We start from the raw sequence: 16090 nt of genomic DNA on the forward strand, positions 1-16090 counted from the left end.
CCAAAAATTTGCTTGCAAGTTCGGTGGCAAGCCACTTCTGCTAGAAATTAATCTGCCTTCCTCGTTGACGGCACAGAAAATCTTACGGTAACGAGGTTATCCGAGGCCTCGGCTAATAAAGTTACTCTGCAATTTTAGAAAGCATTTATAATAATTAAAACCCCCATATTCTCTAAGAACTCATTTGCTGTAATAGTAGTTCTGTTTCCCCCCCCCCCCGCTTAAATATTCTCGGCTTTGCTGTTCACTTGAAGGGCTCTCTAAAGTTTTGGATAGCATTTCCAATAACTTTAATGGGCTCTGGATAAGCTTTCTAATTAACCCTAAAGAAGAAAGACACACTGGGCTTATTTTATTTTAGACTTAGCAAACGTTAGCCAGGGAAAACAGTTAATGTTCCAAAGACCAATTTCTGTACTTATGCTAAACTCGGGGTGAGTTCTCTGCTGAAAATGTACATGGTGGCTTAGCTCTTGCAGTGGGCTACTTAGACAAAACAACAACAACAAAAACAACAACAACAATAATAATAAAGTTGGAAGGGACCTTGGAGGTCATCTAGTCCAACCCCCTGCTCAGGCAGGAAACCCTATGCCATTTCAGACAAATGGCTGTCCCGTCTCTTCTTAAAACCTTCCAGTGTTGGAGCATTCACAACTTCTGGAGGCAGGTTGTTCCACTGGTTAATTGTTCTCACTGTCAGGAAGTTTCTCCTTAGTTCTAGGTTGCGTCTCTCCTTGATGAGTTTCCATCTGTTGCTTCTTGTCCTGCCTTCAGATGCTTTGGAGAATAGCTTGACTCCCTCTTCTTTGGGGCAGCCCCTGATCTATTGGAAGACTGCTATCATATCCCCCCTTGTCCTTCTCTTTGTTAAACTAGACCTACCCAATTCCAGCAACCGTTCCTTGTATGTTTTAGCCTCCAGTCCCCTAATCATCTTTGTTGCTCTTCTCTGTACTCTTTCTAGAGTCTCCACATCTTTTTTACATAGTGGTGACTAAAACAGATGCTGATCTGCTCCTTCCACAATGCCAACACAACCTTTTAAAAACTATCCTTGGTTATTATTGATAGAGGAGAATATTTGTAGCTCAGGGTTAGATCTGTGGGGTCCTCGGCAAATGGTTGAAGCCTTCTTTGGTGGCCAGAATTGCTACTGTAAGTGTTCAACTCCGCTCTAAACATCCCTGAATATTTTTGGAATCCAATTTCAGCCCTCTGCCTTTGTGAGCATCTTTTACTCCCACAGGTGTATAACTTCATCTGTCAGGGAACTAATACAAATATTGCCCCGAGCTTATTCATTCCGAAGGTTTACTGAAACGAGTGGAAGAAGCTGGCATTCTATCTTAAGCCTTTAACCATCTCCAATTACCTCTATCTGTGTGGGAACGCCGGTAGTCCTCAACCTACGACCGCAGCTGGGCCCAAAGTTTCTGTCATGAAGGGAGACATTTGTGAAGTGAGTTTTGCCTCGTTTTACGACCTTCCTGGTCACAGTCGTTAAGCAAATCGCCGCGGTTGTTAAGTGAGAAACACAGTCGTTAAATGAATCTGGCTTCCCACAGGGCACTTTGTGTGTCAGATGGTCGCAAAAGGGGATCACGTGACACCCCCGGGACACTGCAAAGGTCATCAAGAGGAGTCGGTTGCCCAGCGTCTGAATTTGGATCACGTGTGACCATGCGGAGGCTGCGAGGGTCGTAAGTGTGAAAAACGGTCGTTAAAAAAAAGTGACTTTTTTCAGTGCCGTTGTAACTTTGAACGGTCACTAAACGAACGGTTGTACATCGAGGAGTATCTGGGTCCAATCCTGCCTGCTATTTTGGCTGGAGCAGCTTCCCCCAAGCAGGGCAGCCAAAGTTGTTTTTGTTTTTGTTTTGCCTTTTAAACTTTTAGTAGCTAATCAAGAGCAACAGAAGACGTCGTCGGAAATGTCCCCAGCCTTGACCCATCTGACAGTTCGCAAGACGTTTTAGTGTCCTGGTTTTTTTACATGGGCACTGGAAAGCTAGCAATTTTATTTCAGACACATTTCTGGGTAATGTGTCTTTTTTTTTATAGTTAGGGATGGATGGGTTTCATTCCACTGTTACTTCGTTGTTCTGTACGCTGCCTTGAGTGTTGGGAGAAGGTGGTGTAAAAACGGGGAAAGATAAAATAAAAATGGTTTGGTGATTCATCTTAGACTGGCGAACAAACTTTTACGTGCCTTTGAATGGTTAAATTTCCTTCCTTCCTTCCTTCCTTCCTTCCTTCCTTCCTTCCTTCCTTCCTTCCTTCCTTCCTTCCTTCCTTCCTTCCTCAATCCCCTCCACCTCCCTCCCTCCGTCCACCTCCCTCTCTCCCTCCCTCCCTCCCCTTCCTTCCTTCTTCCTTCCTTCATCCCCTCCACCTCCCTTGCTCCTTCCCTCCCTCCCTCCTTTCCTTCCTTCCTTCCTTCCTCAATCCCCTCCTCCCTCCCTCCACCTCCCTCTCCCTCCCTCCCCTTCCTTCCTTCTTCCGTCCTCATTCCCTCCATCTCCCTCCTTCCTTTCCTTTCCTTCCTTCTTCCTTCCTCAATTCCCTCCATTCCTCCCTCCTTCCTTCCTTCCTTCCTCAATTCCCTCCACCTCCCTCCTTCCCTTTTCCTTCCTTCTTCCCTTCCTTCCTTCCTTCCTTCCTTCCTTCCTTCCTTCCTTCCTTCCTTCCTTCCTTCCTTCCTTCCTTGCTTCCTCCCTCCCTCCTTCCCTCCCTCCCTCCTTCCCCATCCCTCCCTTTCTGTCTGATTGCTCTTTGAATTAACTGACCATTGACCAGGGTATCTATAGAGATCTATCAACATATGTGGAAGGAAAAGAGAGCTGGCAGTTTTGCAGATGTTGCTAAGTTACAGTTCCCCCAATGTCTCACTCTGGGCCATGCTAGCTGGCATTCCCGGGGCGTTTGGTTCAGTAACGTCTGGAGGATCCCACATTGTTCTTCGCCTGCCTCCTTTTTGCCCTCCAATCCAAAAGTGCTCTGCATTGCAGTGATTTGAGTCCCCCCAACCTTTGCGATGCGCAAACAACTGGCAGGCTGGCCGTAAAAGAAAGAACAGTTTACACAGATATCTCCCGGCTTTAACAGCTTATAAATATTTTAGAAGGAGAAGCATGTTCTTGTTTGCTAGATATCTGTAATCTAAAGCGGTGAAGGACAATACTCTTTGTGCCCCATTACAAACTGATCAAATAGAAGGAAACGGAAGGCCCTTCATAAAATAAAGCCCATTTCTAAGTCGCAAGAAGTTATGGAAGGCAGAATACCTTAGCACCAGAAAAGACTATTGGACAATCACCTTTCCAAAGCCCCAGAAGGCAGGACAAGAAGCAACGGATGGAAGCTAAGCAAGGAGAGAAGCAACCTAGAACTAAGGAGAAACTTCCTGACAGTCAGAACAATTAACCAGGGGAACAACCTGCCTCCAGAAGTGGTGGGTGCTCCAACACTGGAAGGTTTTGAAGAAGAGACCGGCCAGCCATTTGTCTGAAATGGTACAGGGTCTCCTGCTTGAAGCAGGAGGTTGGACTAGATGACCTCCAGGGTCCCTTCCAATTCGCTTATTCTGTTCTCCAGACAACCAACGCTTTGGCTGTGTCCTCCAGCCTTCTCGTTAACCTCAGTATTGTGACTCTGAAACTTGCCTTGCCTGCCTTTTCAGATGCTTCCGGGGGCTTCAGCTAAAAGCCCCCGGGATCAAGAGCTGATCCGACTACTTTCTCAGCTTTTTTTGACCTCCGGCTCTGGAATTGCCTTGGAATTTGCTTTCCGGTTGCTAGTGAGATCCGAGGCTATTTAAAGACCATGCAATTAATTTCTCACGAATGTTAACGGCTAGGTTTGGGCCATGGGCACAGCTATTCGGCAAGTGTGAGTGGAGCCCTTATTAAAGAAGGGACTCAGCCAATAGCTTCAGGGGCCTTCAGGGCAGGGAGAACGGCCTCAAAATCAGAGCTGCCTGTGGATAAACCTCTCCCGTTTGCTGCCAAATCAGGTGGAAGAAGGAAAAAGATTGCAAGGTGTATGTGAAAATGCACTGAGCGGGTTGCACTAACCCGGCCACTAGAACATAGCAGAATGTGTGTTTAGTTTGTTTCTGTACAGTGTATTCTGCAAAGCTGGTCGTGTCGTTTGCTGACCATAATTCGTGGTTTGTGTGTTGCATGAACTCAAGCATATAGAATCAAATGGAATATAAGCGAAGTTTCATAATGGCTCCTTTCCACCTTGTTACTTCAGGTTACCTTAACATCGTTATCAGGGGAAGAGGAAGGGGAAGGAAGGGAAGGGAAGGAAGGGAAAGGAATGGAAAGGAAAGAGAAAGGAAAGGAAAGGAAAGGAAAGAGAAAGGAAAGGAAAGGAAAGGAAAGAGAAAGGAAAGAGAAAGGAAAGAGAAAGGAAAGGAAAGGAAAGAAAAAAGGAAGGAGAAGGGAAAGGAAAGAGAAAGGAAGGAGAAAGGAAAGGAAAGGAAAGAGAAAGGAAAGGAAAGGAAAGAGAAAGGAAGGAGAAAGGAAAGGAAAGGAAAGGAAAGGAAGGAGAAAGGAAAGGAAAGAAAAGAGAAAGGAAGGAAGGAGAAAGGAAAGGAGAGGAGAGGAGAATCTGGGTGGACTATACTGACCAAAGGGTTAATAATAATTTAATGCACCATTGAAAACAATTAACAGGCTAAATCAATGCAAGGAAATTAATACAATACCATTCCTCTTAAAGCTTTTGTGAAATAATTCCTAGAAGGGAATATATAAAGTAAAAAAAAAAAGAAAGCTAATTGATCCTTGGAGAAATAACGGGCAAAAATATTTCAGAGCCCTATCTTAGTAAATCTGGCAGGCATTTAATCCCAAATGAGCCCTTCTCTTCCCGTACCCATCTTTGGACTTCATTGCCCAGGACAGTTCGTCAAGGTACAGTGTCTCTCAACCTTAGCACCTTTTCAGATGGGTGGACTTCGACTCCCAGAATTCCCCAGCCAGATGACAACTCTGGGCTACAAACCCTGCATCAACGCCGAGAAATACATTGGGACCCAGAGATGTTCCTGGTCACTTGTAATCTTTTTCTCCAGGGAGAGACAAAATCCTAGCCAGTACTGGAAGGGCAGGAAGGGCATTGATCTAAGTGGAAAACCAATGATTGGAAAAAGCTGCCAGAAGACCAGTTAATCCGTGTCATTGCCCAGTTTGCAGCGACAAGCCCAGAGGATCCAAAGCATGCTCTGCCTGAGTTAAAATCCGTCACATTTTCCAGCCGAGATTGCTTCAGGCTTGAGACAAAGAAAAAAGGAATACACCGAGATTTACAAAGAGAATGAGTCAATTGGGGTTTTCCACAGAAATCAGGATTCTCGGGTGGGACATAAGACATCGAGAGCCAGCTTGTTAAAAAAAATAAAAAAAACCTCATTCATATATTTATATCTTGCTCGGTTTTAAAGGGAAAGCCACATATATGAACAACTTGAAGATTATGGGAATTCCTTTGCCAGGAAGCCCCAGCTGATGGGGGGCTAAGAAGTGCATCTTAAAAAACATCTCCCTGTCCTTTTGGGGAGTCAAACTTCTCTTTCTACAGACCGCCTTAAAAAAAAAAAAAAACCCGTCTCTATTCTTCAGCTAAATGATTTTTGCCTGCACAAATGTGCCACCGGGGAACAGAGTGTTCCAATTAAAGACATGGAAAAGGTAAGGATTTTCACCTTGTTGTAACTTCTTCCAAGTGACTGTCCATTAGATTGATAGCTCACCTTTCCTCCTGTTCACCTGTGGTAGCCTGGCTCACTTAAAAACATTAATCACTTGGAAGATACAACACCCCCCCCAAATGTATTAAGTATGCAAATAGCTACAGTATGCAGGTAGTCAATTGTCTAAGGACAGCCATGGAGAGCAGAATATCCATGGTTAAGCAATGTGGTTGTAAAGCAGAACCACCGCACTGCTTAGCGACAGTAATCCCTGCCCTTTCTTTTGCTATTGTTATGGGAATGCCATGTCATTAAGGGAGAGGTAAATTCCTGCTGGCTTCTCACAGCCAAAGCCAGTGGAAAGTTGCAAGTCCCGGGGCCACAGGACAGTATGGGACGATGTAGGACAGCGGTCCCCAACCTTTACAGCTTAATGGCCTGGCGGGGGGGAGGAGAACCGGGCTGTGTGAACAATGGGCCAGTGTGCGCATGTGTGCGTGCACACCAGCCCGCTGCTCACGTAAGTCAAACTGTGTATGCTGTGCATGTGTGCTGGCACACCGCTCATGTAAGTCGCTTTATGCGCCCATGCACCAGCCCTGGGCTCACCTGGCCCAGTTCTGAACCCCAGTTCCCAAGGGTTGGGGGACCCCTGATGTAGGAGATGGCTGGGATGAACCTGAGGGAGGAGTCAAACATGTCATCAGTCATGAGTCCCTTCACGTTCACAAGAGAACCACGTCCAGCCCGCCATTCCTTCTAGCCTTATCTACCGCCAACATGCTTTGACTGTTAGTAGCTCAGATTCTTGCAGAGAGCTTAACCTTGCAATCCATCTTTTTGCCCATGTGAGCAGCCTGGATCTTCTCATTTCCCTGGTGCTTGACATGATACGCGTGCGAGTCAGGGGAACTGCGCAGGGGTGTGCAAGGAAGGTGCGGCGCAGGTTGGGGAGTGTGCATGGAAGCACACTGGTGGTCGGTGTGGTATGAACATTGCAGTGTCCCGCGGTCACGTGATTACCATTTGTGGGCTTCGCAAAAAGCAGAGCGAATAGAAAAGGCATAAAATTGTAAGGCGCAGTTCGGTGAAGTTTTGTTAATGCCCCACAGTGATTCGCTTAACATTCAAAGGGGAAATAAGGTCATAAGCCCACTGAAATCACATGACACTTTGCACTTAGTGATGGCATTGTCACTCTCAACTGTGGCCGCTAAGTGAGGACTACTTATACTAATCTAAGATTGAGGCACAGCTTCCAGTTTCATAGTCTGGCTGAAAAAGAGGGTCTTCCCACTCTCCTAAAATCTATTTCCAATGCTGTTCCTCCAAACGGATAGCTGTTTCCCCCCCCTCTTACAATTCTATTCATCGCTAAAGATTTATTTACTCTTATCAATGCGATCTAATCACACTTCAAATGAAGTAGTGCTGTTGATGTTGTTTTAAAATTCCTTTTCTCTCTCTCAAAACAAAAGGTTTAAACCTTTTTGTGCTGGATGAAGAATGCTTCTTGAATCACACTCCAAGTTGTGACAACTTTACAGAAGAAAGAAAAATACCACTTGATGCGCATTAAACAATCAATCCTTTCGAGAGATACTTACACAAAAAAGGGCATCAGTTGGATGAGAGTCTCCTTTTTGGGGCTGGCAATGAATTCTGGCAGAGTCTGGATGACTTTGTTCATCACGTTTCTTAAGTAGTTCTGCAACTGCTTCCGTCGTTCCTCCACAAACTTTGCATCCTAAAGGAAAGGAGGAGAGAAGAGAAAGCAGATCAGCATGCCTGGATTCACACACTAATATGTCCGTCCTTTGTACAAGCAAAAAACGCTCCACTGGAGTCAAAGTGGCAATCACAGGCCAGGCAGCCTACTGGAGTCCAGATGTTCTGAACTGCAACTCCCAGTATCCTTCATCAGTGGCCATTGGACGCTATCATTCAACAACAGCTGGAGAGTCACGGATATTCCAGACATGTAAGAGAAGGAGAGGCAGAGTCTGGGAGCGAAGTCAAGAGAGGACTTAGCCTGGCATCATTACATTCCCACGAGTGGTCCAAGTCCAATCCCTTTTGAATTACGTTGAGCACCAATTTAATGCTGACCATTAGTTGACTAGATGTTTGTGTAGATGCAGGAGCAATAAATCAGTTTAACTGGAACTTTAACATAAGGTCCTGATTCTTCAGGTCTTGACAGTTTCCACATAAGAAACAGGTTCAGAACTCAACTGTATGCAACAAGTGAAACAAGGGCTCACTCTGGGGGTGGTTTTGCCAAAAATCGGAAGTAAGGGTCACTTTTTTGGCAAAACTGTCACAAAACGTGGTAACGAGATTGCCGGATGCTGCAAACTGGCCGTAAATGGGGTTGTGTTGAGGAGCACTCGAAGCTCAGTAAAATGACTGTGAAGAAGGCCAGATCGTCAAAACTTGGAATCTGAGGCCGTAAGTCCTCTTTTCCAGGCCAGCCTCTTGAAAAAACAACCCCGGGAACAACCGATCCAAAGTGGAAGACTTTAGGTTCAGGTCTCCATGTGTGTGTAAATATAAAACTGCAACATGTGCAACTCATCTGCCCGATATCTAAATACAGGTGAAACTCGAAAAATTAGAATATCATGCAAAAGTTCATTTATTTCAGTAATGCAACTTAAAAGGTGAAACTAATATATGAGATAGACTCATTACATGCAAAGCAAGATAGTTCAAGCCGTGATGTGTCATAATTGAGATGATTATGGCTTACAGCTCATGGAAACCCCAAATCCACAATCTCAGAAAATTAGAATATTGTGTACAGGTTCAATATTCTAGGCTCAAAAGTGTCCCACTCTAATCAGCTAATTAAGCCATAACACCTGCAAAGGGTTCCTGTGCTTGATTGGCCAGCAAACCTGCCTGACCTGAACCCCATAGAGAATCTATGGGGCATTGCCAAGAGAAAGATGAGAGACGTGAGACCGAACAATGCAGAAGAGCTGAAGGCTGCTATTGAAGCATCCTGGTCTTCCATAACTCCTCAGCAGTGCCACAGGCTGATAGCTTCCATGCCACGCCGCATTGAGGCAGTAATTGCTGCAAAGGGGGCCCATACCAAGTACTGAGCATGCTTATACTTTTCAGAGGTCCAATATTGTTCTATGTACAATCCTTGTTTTATTGATTGCATGTAATATTCTAATTTTCTGAGATTGTAGATTTGGGGTTTTCATGAGCTGTAAGCCATAATCATCACAATTATGACAAATCATGGCTTGAACTATTTTGCTTTGCATGTAATGAGTCTATCTCATATATTAGATTCACCTTTTAAGTTGCATTACTGAAATAAATGAACTTTTGCACGATATTCTAATTTTTCGAGTTTCACCTTACATATTTCAACAGCAACCAAAATGACTTCTAAAGTAACGAAGCAACAAATTGTTAATTGCTCCAAAGAGGCCTATATAAGTATTGGTAGACAATATTGCACAAATATGTGCAGGTTTTTCTTATTGTCAGCTTAAAAAAAAAACCCCAGGGAGATGTGGCTGTTCAATGAACAGGAAACCTTCATAGGCCTATTTAATGATTTTTGCAAGAAATCGCTATTCGGGGAGCTTTAAGTACATCGATCAAACTATTAACAGGAAACGTAACAGAGCAGATTCCGTTTTAGAAAGCAACGGCTTTGATTTTTGCAGTCCTCGGCTTACAACCCTTTGTGGAATGACTGTTGGAAGTTAGGATAGGGCTAAAAAAAGGGGTCCTCACACTTACAGCCATGCTGTGTGGGCGTTTTTCTATCTCGATGGCTTCTCTGATTATTCTGTTATTAAAGTGTTCAGTTTTGGCGATAGTCCTGGTCTTTTTAAAGTCAATTTCATGTCATTAATAATTTCTGCCTTAGCCTTGAGCAGCTATAGGAACCCCAGTCTCTAGAGCAGTGGTGGCGAACCCATGGCACGCGTGCCAGAGACGGCACTCAGAGCCCTCTCTGTGGGCACGCGCACTGTCGCCCCAGTCCTAGGCCTTCAGCTGGGTTTTACAAAACCTTTTCCCTTTAGGCCTCCACCACCATGTACAAAAAAAGAGGTTCAATCAATCAGTCAATTTCAACTTCTCGCAGAAAAAAAAAGATCTTGCAAAGTTGGAATTGATTGATTGAACTTTTTAGTCCCACCCAGTCTGCCGTTACCACCGCAGCCACGCCCACCCAATGGGCCACACCCACCCAATGGGCCACACCCACCCGGCACCCGACGATGCATAAGTAGGTTTTGGGTTGCAGTTTGGGCACTCGGTCTCTAAAAGGCTCGCCATCACTGCTCTAGAGAATGCTTAGAATGATGGTAGCATTGTCTGATAATTCCTTTACCATCTTTTGATCTTTTTTTTTTTTCCCCAGCCTCCATGGGAGCAAGTTTTAGTCAAGGTTTTTATCAGCTGCCATTATTTAAAATAACAAAGTGGGGTGAGATGCTCCTCCAACATAAGCGGTGTAATTTTATTCTCTTATTCCACAATCGATCTGCAAAATGTTTTCGCAGAATAAGTCTCTCAAGTGGCTAATCTACCGTCAGCACTTAGTGTGACCCAGTTTTTACTGGGTTGCATTTCCTTGTTTCGAAGCGCCAATATTTTTGTATTTATTCTGCTGGATTTCCAGAGCATCAAGGAAAGAGGGGAGCAGAAATTCTAGGAAGAACAATTAAAACAATTGCTTATTATCGAAGATTGCAAAGCCCGAATCCATAAATCAACAACTTCATAATTGCTTCCTTTCCTTTACCGAAAAGTGACTGTATTCATAAATCAAAACCTTAAATATTGATTGGTACACTTCAAAAAGAATTCATGTTTGGAAAGTTTCATTCACTTTGTACCTTGGGGAAATTTGCAACTGTGGTGTTTTTGTTTTGTTTTCCTTCTAAAAAAAAATAATAATAAAAAATCTGTTCACAATTGCTGCTGTTTTTGACCTGTGACGGTTACAGATGGTCCTTCCTCCCTAACAAAGCAACTGAGAAAGAATGATTCAAATCAAGGCCACTGAATTGCAACAGCCCACCAGCCAAGGGAGAAACTGCCATTCATGCTATGCTCTTCCTGAACAGAACATCCAGATCCAAATTGAAATGAGTCGCCTGTTGAAATATTAAACCTTGACCTCTGCTTTTCAGAGCCCAGTCTTCTTTTAGAAGGGGGGAAAAATAACATTCCATTATCATTAACCTGAACACATTGGATTGAAAAATGATTCCCTGAAAAGAAGCCGACATCTGAATGGCTGGGTGTACATAATACATCCATGTTTTCACAGAGGTAACATTTCCTACAAGCTCAGCAGCCCCCAAAGATCAGCTGTCGCAGGAAGAGTTAGCAGGGGAGGTTGACCTCCATTCACAAGACCCTGGTTTTTCAAAGAGCAAGTGATAATGACAGGGGTATGAAGCATCATTAAGGTCTTCCCTAAACACCCAATACTGTGGACAGGCTCCATTAGACAAGATCCTTTCCAGACTGGACTGGGAAGTTATTTTTTTAAAAAAAAACTTGCAAAAAATACATTTTTTTTTCTTACTTTCCAGTCTAGTCTCAGCAGGATAAATCAAAGGACTTGTCTAGTAGAGTTTGTCCATGATGTTGGGTGTTTAGAGAAGAAGAAAAGTAATTTGTAATTTGTGTCTGCATGTACACACAAACACACACACGCACTCCTATCAGACAAACTCTAAATTACTGCACAGTACATGTCATGCCCTTCTCAAATGAAATTAATTTCCTCAAATCGGGCAAAATCCTTTCTTTCTGAACCGGAGAAAATTCTTGGATAAAGCAGTCGAGACAAGAGAATGGCAAGACTTTTATGTATTATACTTCCCTGATCTTATTAAATAGATAATGTGAGTAATATAAGCAAACTGTGATCAGAATGCCATTAAAAAAAAAAAATAGCCCACAGCATGTTCTCTGGAAACCCCTTCAGTGAGATCATTTCTAAGCCGTATTTTTAGTAGAACTGCTGAACTCCCGTGGTTAATTTTAGAAGCTTATGCTTCCTTTCTAAAAGAAAGCTTATGAGTTAGAAATAAGCACGTGGGTGCATAGAAATGTCTAAAATTGGAAGGATGTCACTTCATCGTTGGGATAGTGGTTTTGTCTCCAAAATGTTGTGATTAATGTTGGAAGTATTTCAGATATGATGATGATGATGATGATGATGATGATGATGATGATGATGATGATGATAATGTTGAAAGGGACCTTGGGGGTCTTCTAGTCCAACCCCCCTGCTCAGGCAGGAAACCCTATACCATTTCGGACAAATGGCTGTCCAGTTTCTTCTTAAAAACTTCCAGTGTTGGAGCATTCACCGCTTCTGGAGGCAGGTTAATTGTCCTCACTGTCAGGAAGTTTCTCCTTAGTTCTAGGTTGCTTCTCTCCTTGATTAGTTTCCATCTGTTGCTTCTTCTCCTGCCTTCAGGTGCTTTGGAGAACAGCTTGACTCCCTCTTCTTTGGGGCGTCCCCTGAGATACTGGAACACTGCTATCATATCCCCCCTCGTCCTTCTCTTCATTAAACTAGACATACCCAATTCCAGCAGCCTTTCCTTATATGTTTTAGCCTCCAGTCCCCTGATCATCTTTGTTGCACTCTTTCTAAAGACTCAACATCTTTTTTACATTGTGGTGACCAAAACTGGATGCAGTATTCCAAGTGTGGCCTTACCAAGGCGTTGTAAAGTGGTAATGTTGTGATTAATGTTGGAAGCATTTCAGATACGATGCTACTACGATTTCCAGCCACTCGTTCCAGCCACCCTTAAATGGGGCAAAACTCCGTCTGCACAAACAGAGCTTGCTAGGCCTTGGGGGTCACACACACACACACACACACACACACGTACACACACACACGCGCGCACACACACACACACACACACACACACACACCTCCAAAGTGTTGCACTTCCACGTAGGAATATTTTTCTGGAATAGCTGTGTTCCCTAGCGTCACGAGAGAAGGAAGAAAAATGTTTCTCTTTCAGCTAATATAAACGTTTAGGTTCCTGCAGAGCTGATCTTGACAGCAACCGACTTGCAGCTAAAAGTAGCAATGTTCATTTGTTTGGCATAAAAAGGCGAAGACAAGGGTATCACAAATGGAATTTATCCTGCTCCTCTCTATAACTCGCAGCTTTCAACAGATTTGGATTGCTTTTTTTTTTTTTTAAAGTCTTCATCTGGCCCTGGATTACAAATACGAATCACGTCTTTTTTTATTATTATTATTTTTCCTTTCTTTTTAATGGCCCTTGGAATCAAAGAGCAAAAAAGACATGAGTCTTCCAGGGGGAAAGCCTTGGAGGAATTAGTGTGAAAATGATCTCCTAATAAGAACTAATGAGACGAGGAAAGCTTCAGAGGAGAGTTTTATAAAGATGCAGCATCTGTGAAAAAAGACCACCTGAACTGAAAGTGATAAAGGAGAAGTCAGCAATGGAGAGGTGGAACATTTAGACAGATGGCAAAGAATCCTCCTGCATTGGTGGCACGGGCGGAGAGAAATGAAGGATAACAGAAACAGAATAAGAATAGGAAGGAGCCTTGGAGGTCTTCTAGTCCAACCCCTTGCTCAAGCAGGAGACCCTATACCATTCCGGACAAATGGCTGCCAGTCTCTTCTTAAAAACTTCCAGCGTTGGAGCATTCACCGTTTCTGGAGGCAGGTTGTTCCACTGGTTAATTGTTCTAACTGTCAGGAAGTTTCTCCTTAGTTCTAGGTTGCTTCTCTTTTTGGTTAGTTTCCACCTGTTGCTTCTTGTCCTGCCTTCAGGTGCTTCGGAGAATAGCTTGACTCCCTCTTCTTTGGGGCAGCCCCTGAGATATTGGAACACTGCTATCATCATCCTTCTCTTCATTAAACTAGATAGACCCAATTCCAGCAACTGTTCCTTATATGTTTTAGCCTTCAATCCCCTGATCATCTTTGTTGCTCTTCTCTGTACTCTTTCTAGAGTCTCAACCTCCTTTTTACATCGTGGTGACCAAAACTGGATGCAGGATTCCAAGTGTTATAAAGTGGTATTAACACTTCACAGTAAACAATACCCCAATCAGGAAACTGCCAAAGAAGCCAACAGCAAATAGCCCAATCAAAGAATCTCTAAGACCACCTCCATCAACACCGACAGGGCAAGCCACTAGAATATAAACTGACAGCAAACTGACAGTTATTAGCACTGATGATGTTACCTAGTTTGGGTCATGAAACGTCTGCAAGAAAACAAGCAAGCTCAGAGAGCGCCACGGACCCCACAGTGTCAATCTCTTCCCAAGAGCAGTCATCATATTTGGCTTACATAAACGCTGTTTTCCTGAAGATGATATACGATTCACTGATCTATTCTTTCATATCAGACAATACCTCCTCTATCACAGCAAGGCTTCCTAACCCTGGCAATTCTCAGAGTATCTCTTTAATAATGCAAATCGTTTGCTTTAGTTTGGCAAGATTTCTCTCCGTAGGTGATCAACAATAAACTGCTCAGAAATAATTCTATGTGATTTTTGGGGGGGTGGCTTGGGGGCCTGACAATTACCTTGTTTCCAATAGCTTTCTTGGGTGGGAAGTTAAAGCTTCGTACTTGGTGGTGCCTCATCTGCAACTTGTGGTGAAGCCCCCTAAATTCCGTATATCTTCGATAGACATTCCACTCGTCGTCTTTGATCCTGATATATACCTGTTAGAAACAGAGAGACGGGATCAATCGGTTTTATCCAAAACCAGGATACTAGATCTAGATCAGTGGTTCTCAACCTTTTTAATGCCCCAACCCCCAACTGGTCATAAGTCGAGGACTACTCAACTGGTGCAGCACCGTTTGCAGAATGGGACTTTTGGCGGGCTCAGCAGGGCAGAGACAGCCTGGACAATTCCTATTGGCTTTTGAAAGCCAATAGAATTAGACTCTATTCAAGAGAGTCTATTCTATTGGCTTTCAAAAGCCAATAGAATAAAAGGGAGTAGCACAGCTAAGGAAAAGGGGGAAAAAATGGCGGACTGCGTTGTTTGGTGACCCCCGTGAAATGGTCGTTCAACCCCAAATGGGGTCCCAACCCACAGGTTGAGAACCACTGATCTAGATCTTGGATGGGAAAGATACCAATCTGGCAACAGTCTTCCCAGATCAATTACCAAAACACTTCGTTTGTGTGTTTGTTTGTTTGAATCCTGCTTTTATACGAGTCAGTTGCCAGGCGTCCGAATTTTGATCACGTGACCGCGGCAGTGGTTGTAAGTGGGGAAAATGGTCATAAGTCTCCTTTTTCAGGGCCGTAACTCTGAATGGTCACTAAACAAAATGGTTGTAAGTCACCAACACCTGTACAATTGAAGTTCGGGGATCACGAAGCAGGATTGGACCTGGCTAGAACTTAGATGGAAAAGCACTTGGAAAACCTCAGAGAACTCAACTATTATGAGACAAAGATAGCAAATCACATTTGTGCGGTTGTCAAGGAAGCTATGTGGATTTGCTGAGTGCAAAAGAGCCTTATTTCCATTTTCTTCCAAAAAATGAGATATGTTTCAACTGCAACAGACATATGTGCACGCATAACTCTATATTCAGAATTTTCATTCCGTTTTGGTCTCCAGATCTTTCATTAAAAAGTAAAGGCAAAGAGACAGAAGAATATAAGGCATCAGCCACAAATTGCCACATCCACTGAGCAACTGACATATAGAATATATGGACCTTACATACAGGGCATTATTCACTTAACAACTGTGGCAAAAAGGGCCGTAAAACGGGGCAAAACTGACTTAACAATGGTCTCACTTAGCAATGGAGATTGTGGGTTCTTTTGTGGTCGTTAAGTCAAATGACTACCTGTATGACAAGGGCAATTACGTTTACCATCAATAAACTCAACTTAGCTGCACTTCTTAACGTAAAAACAACAGCAAGTTATTTGGTGTAGGCTTTGTTCTTACCTGATCAAAACCAGAAAGAAGATATGTGACATAAACAATCTTTTGTCCTACTTGGGGATAAGGCCAGGGAAGAATCTACAGCACGCACTTGATGCTATCATAAAAAAGTACATTTCAGCAACAATAGGATTCAATTATCTCCATCTCACAAGGGCATGCTCTCAATTCCAAAAGAATCTTCTTAAAACCAACACAAGATTTTAAAACCATGACTTCAGGAGCAAGTTACTGTCCAGTTGTCTGGTTCAAAGAGATTAAGGGACTCCTTAAGAGATAAGTTCACACAGTATGCAAAACCAAACGATCAAACAACATCTTACGGCTTACCACTGGGTGTTGGTTGAACCAAAAAAAAAAAAAAAAAAACAAGTGCAGAGAAGAGCAACTAAGATGAT

General features: G+C 43.4%; 1 protein-coding gene across 4 annotated transcripts in view; it reads right to left on the reverse strand.

Annotated features, from left to right (window-relative positions):
* The window catches only part of SNX29 (sorting nexin 29), a 109384-nt gene that overhangs the window by 16338 nt on the left and 76956 nt on the right, over window positions 1–16090 (reverse strand). For 2 of the 4 annotated variants that reach the window (XR_005558736.1, XM_039360361.1), the window contains exons 19-21: window positions 14299–14439; window positions 7312–7451; window positions 1376–1436 (exon numbers count right to left, since the gene is read on the reverse strand). Coding sequence is in view for 3 of the 4 variants with exons in the window: in XM_039360361.1 (XP_039216295.1) it covers window positions 1376–1436; window positions 7312–7451; window positions 14299–14439 (342 nt within the window). In the remaining variant the exon portion in view is untranslated. Of the gene's footprint in view, window positions 1–1375; window positions 1437–4611; window positions 5285–7311; window positions 7452–14298; window positions 14440–16090 lie in introns of those variants that run through there. The other 2 variants (XM_039360362.1, XM_039360363.1) reach the window with 2 other exon arrangements.

Source organism: Crotalus tigris, unplaced genomic scaffold (genome assembly GCF_016545835.1).
Source record: "Crotalus tigris isolate CLP2741 ecotype Arizona unplaced genomic scaffold, ASM1654583v1 scf7180000019173.45859301935:6455823, whole genome shotgun sequence".
NCBI classification, from domain to species: Eukaryota; Metazoa; Chordata; class Lepidosauria; order Squamata; family Viperidae; genus Crotalus; species Crotalus tigris.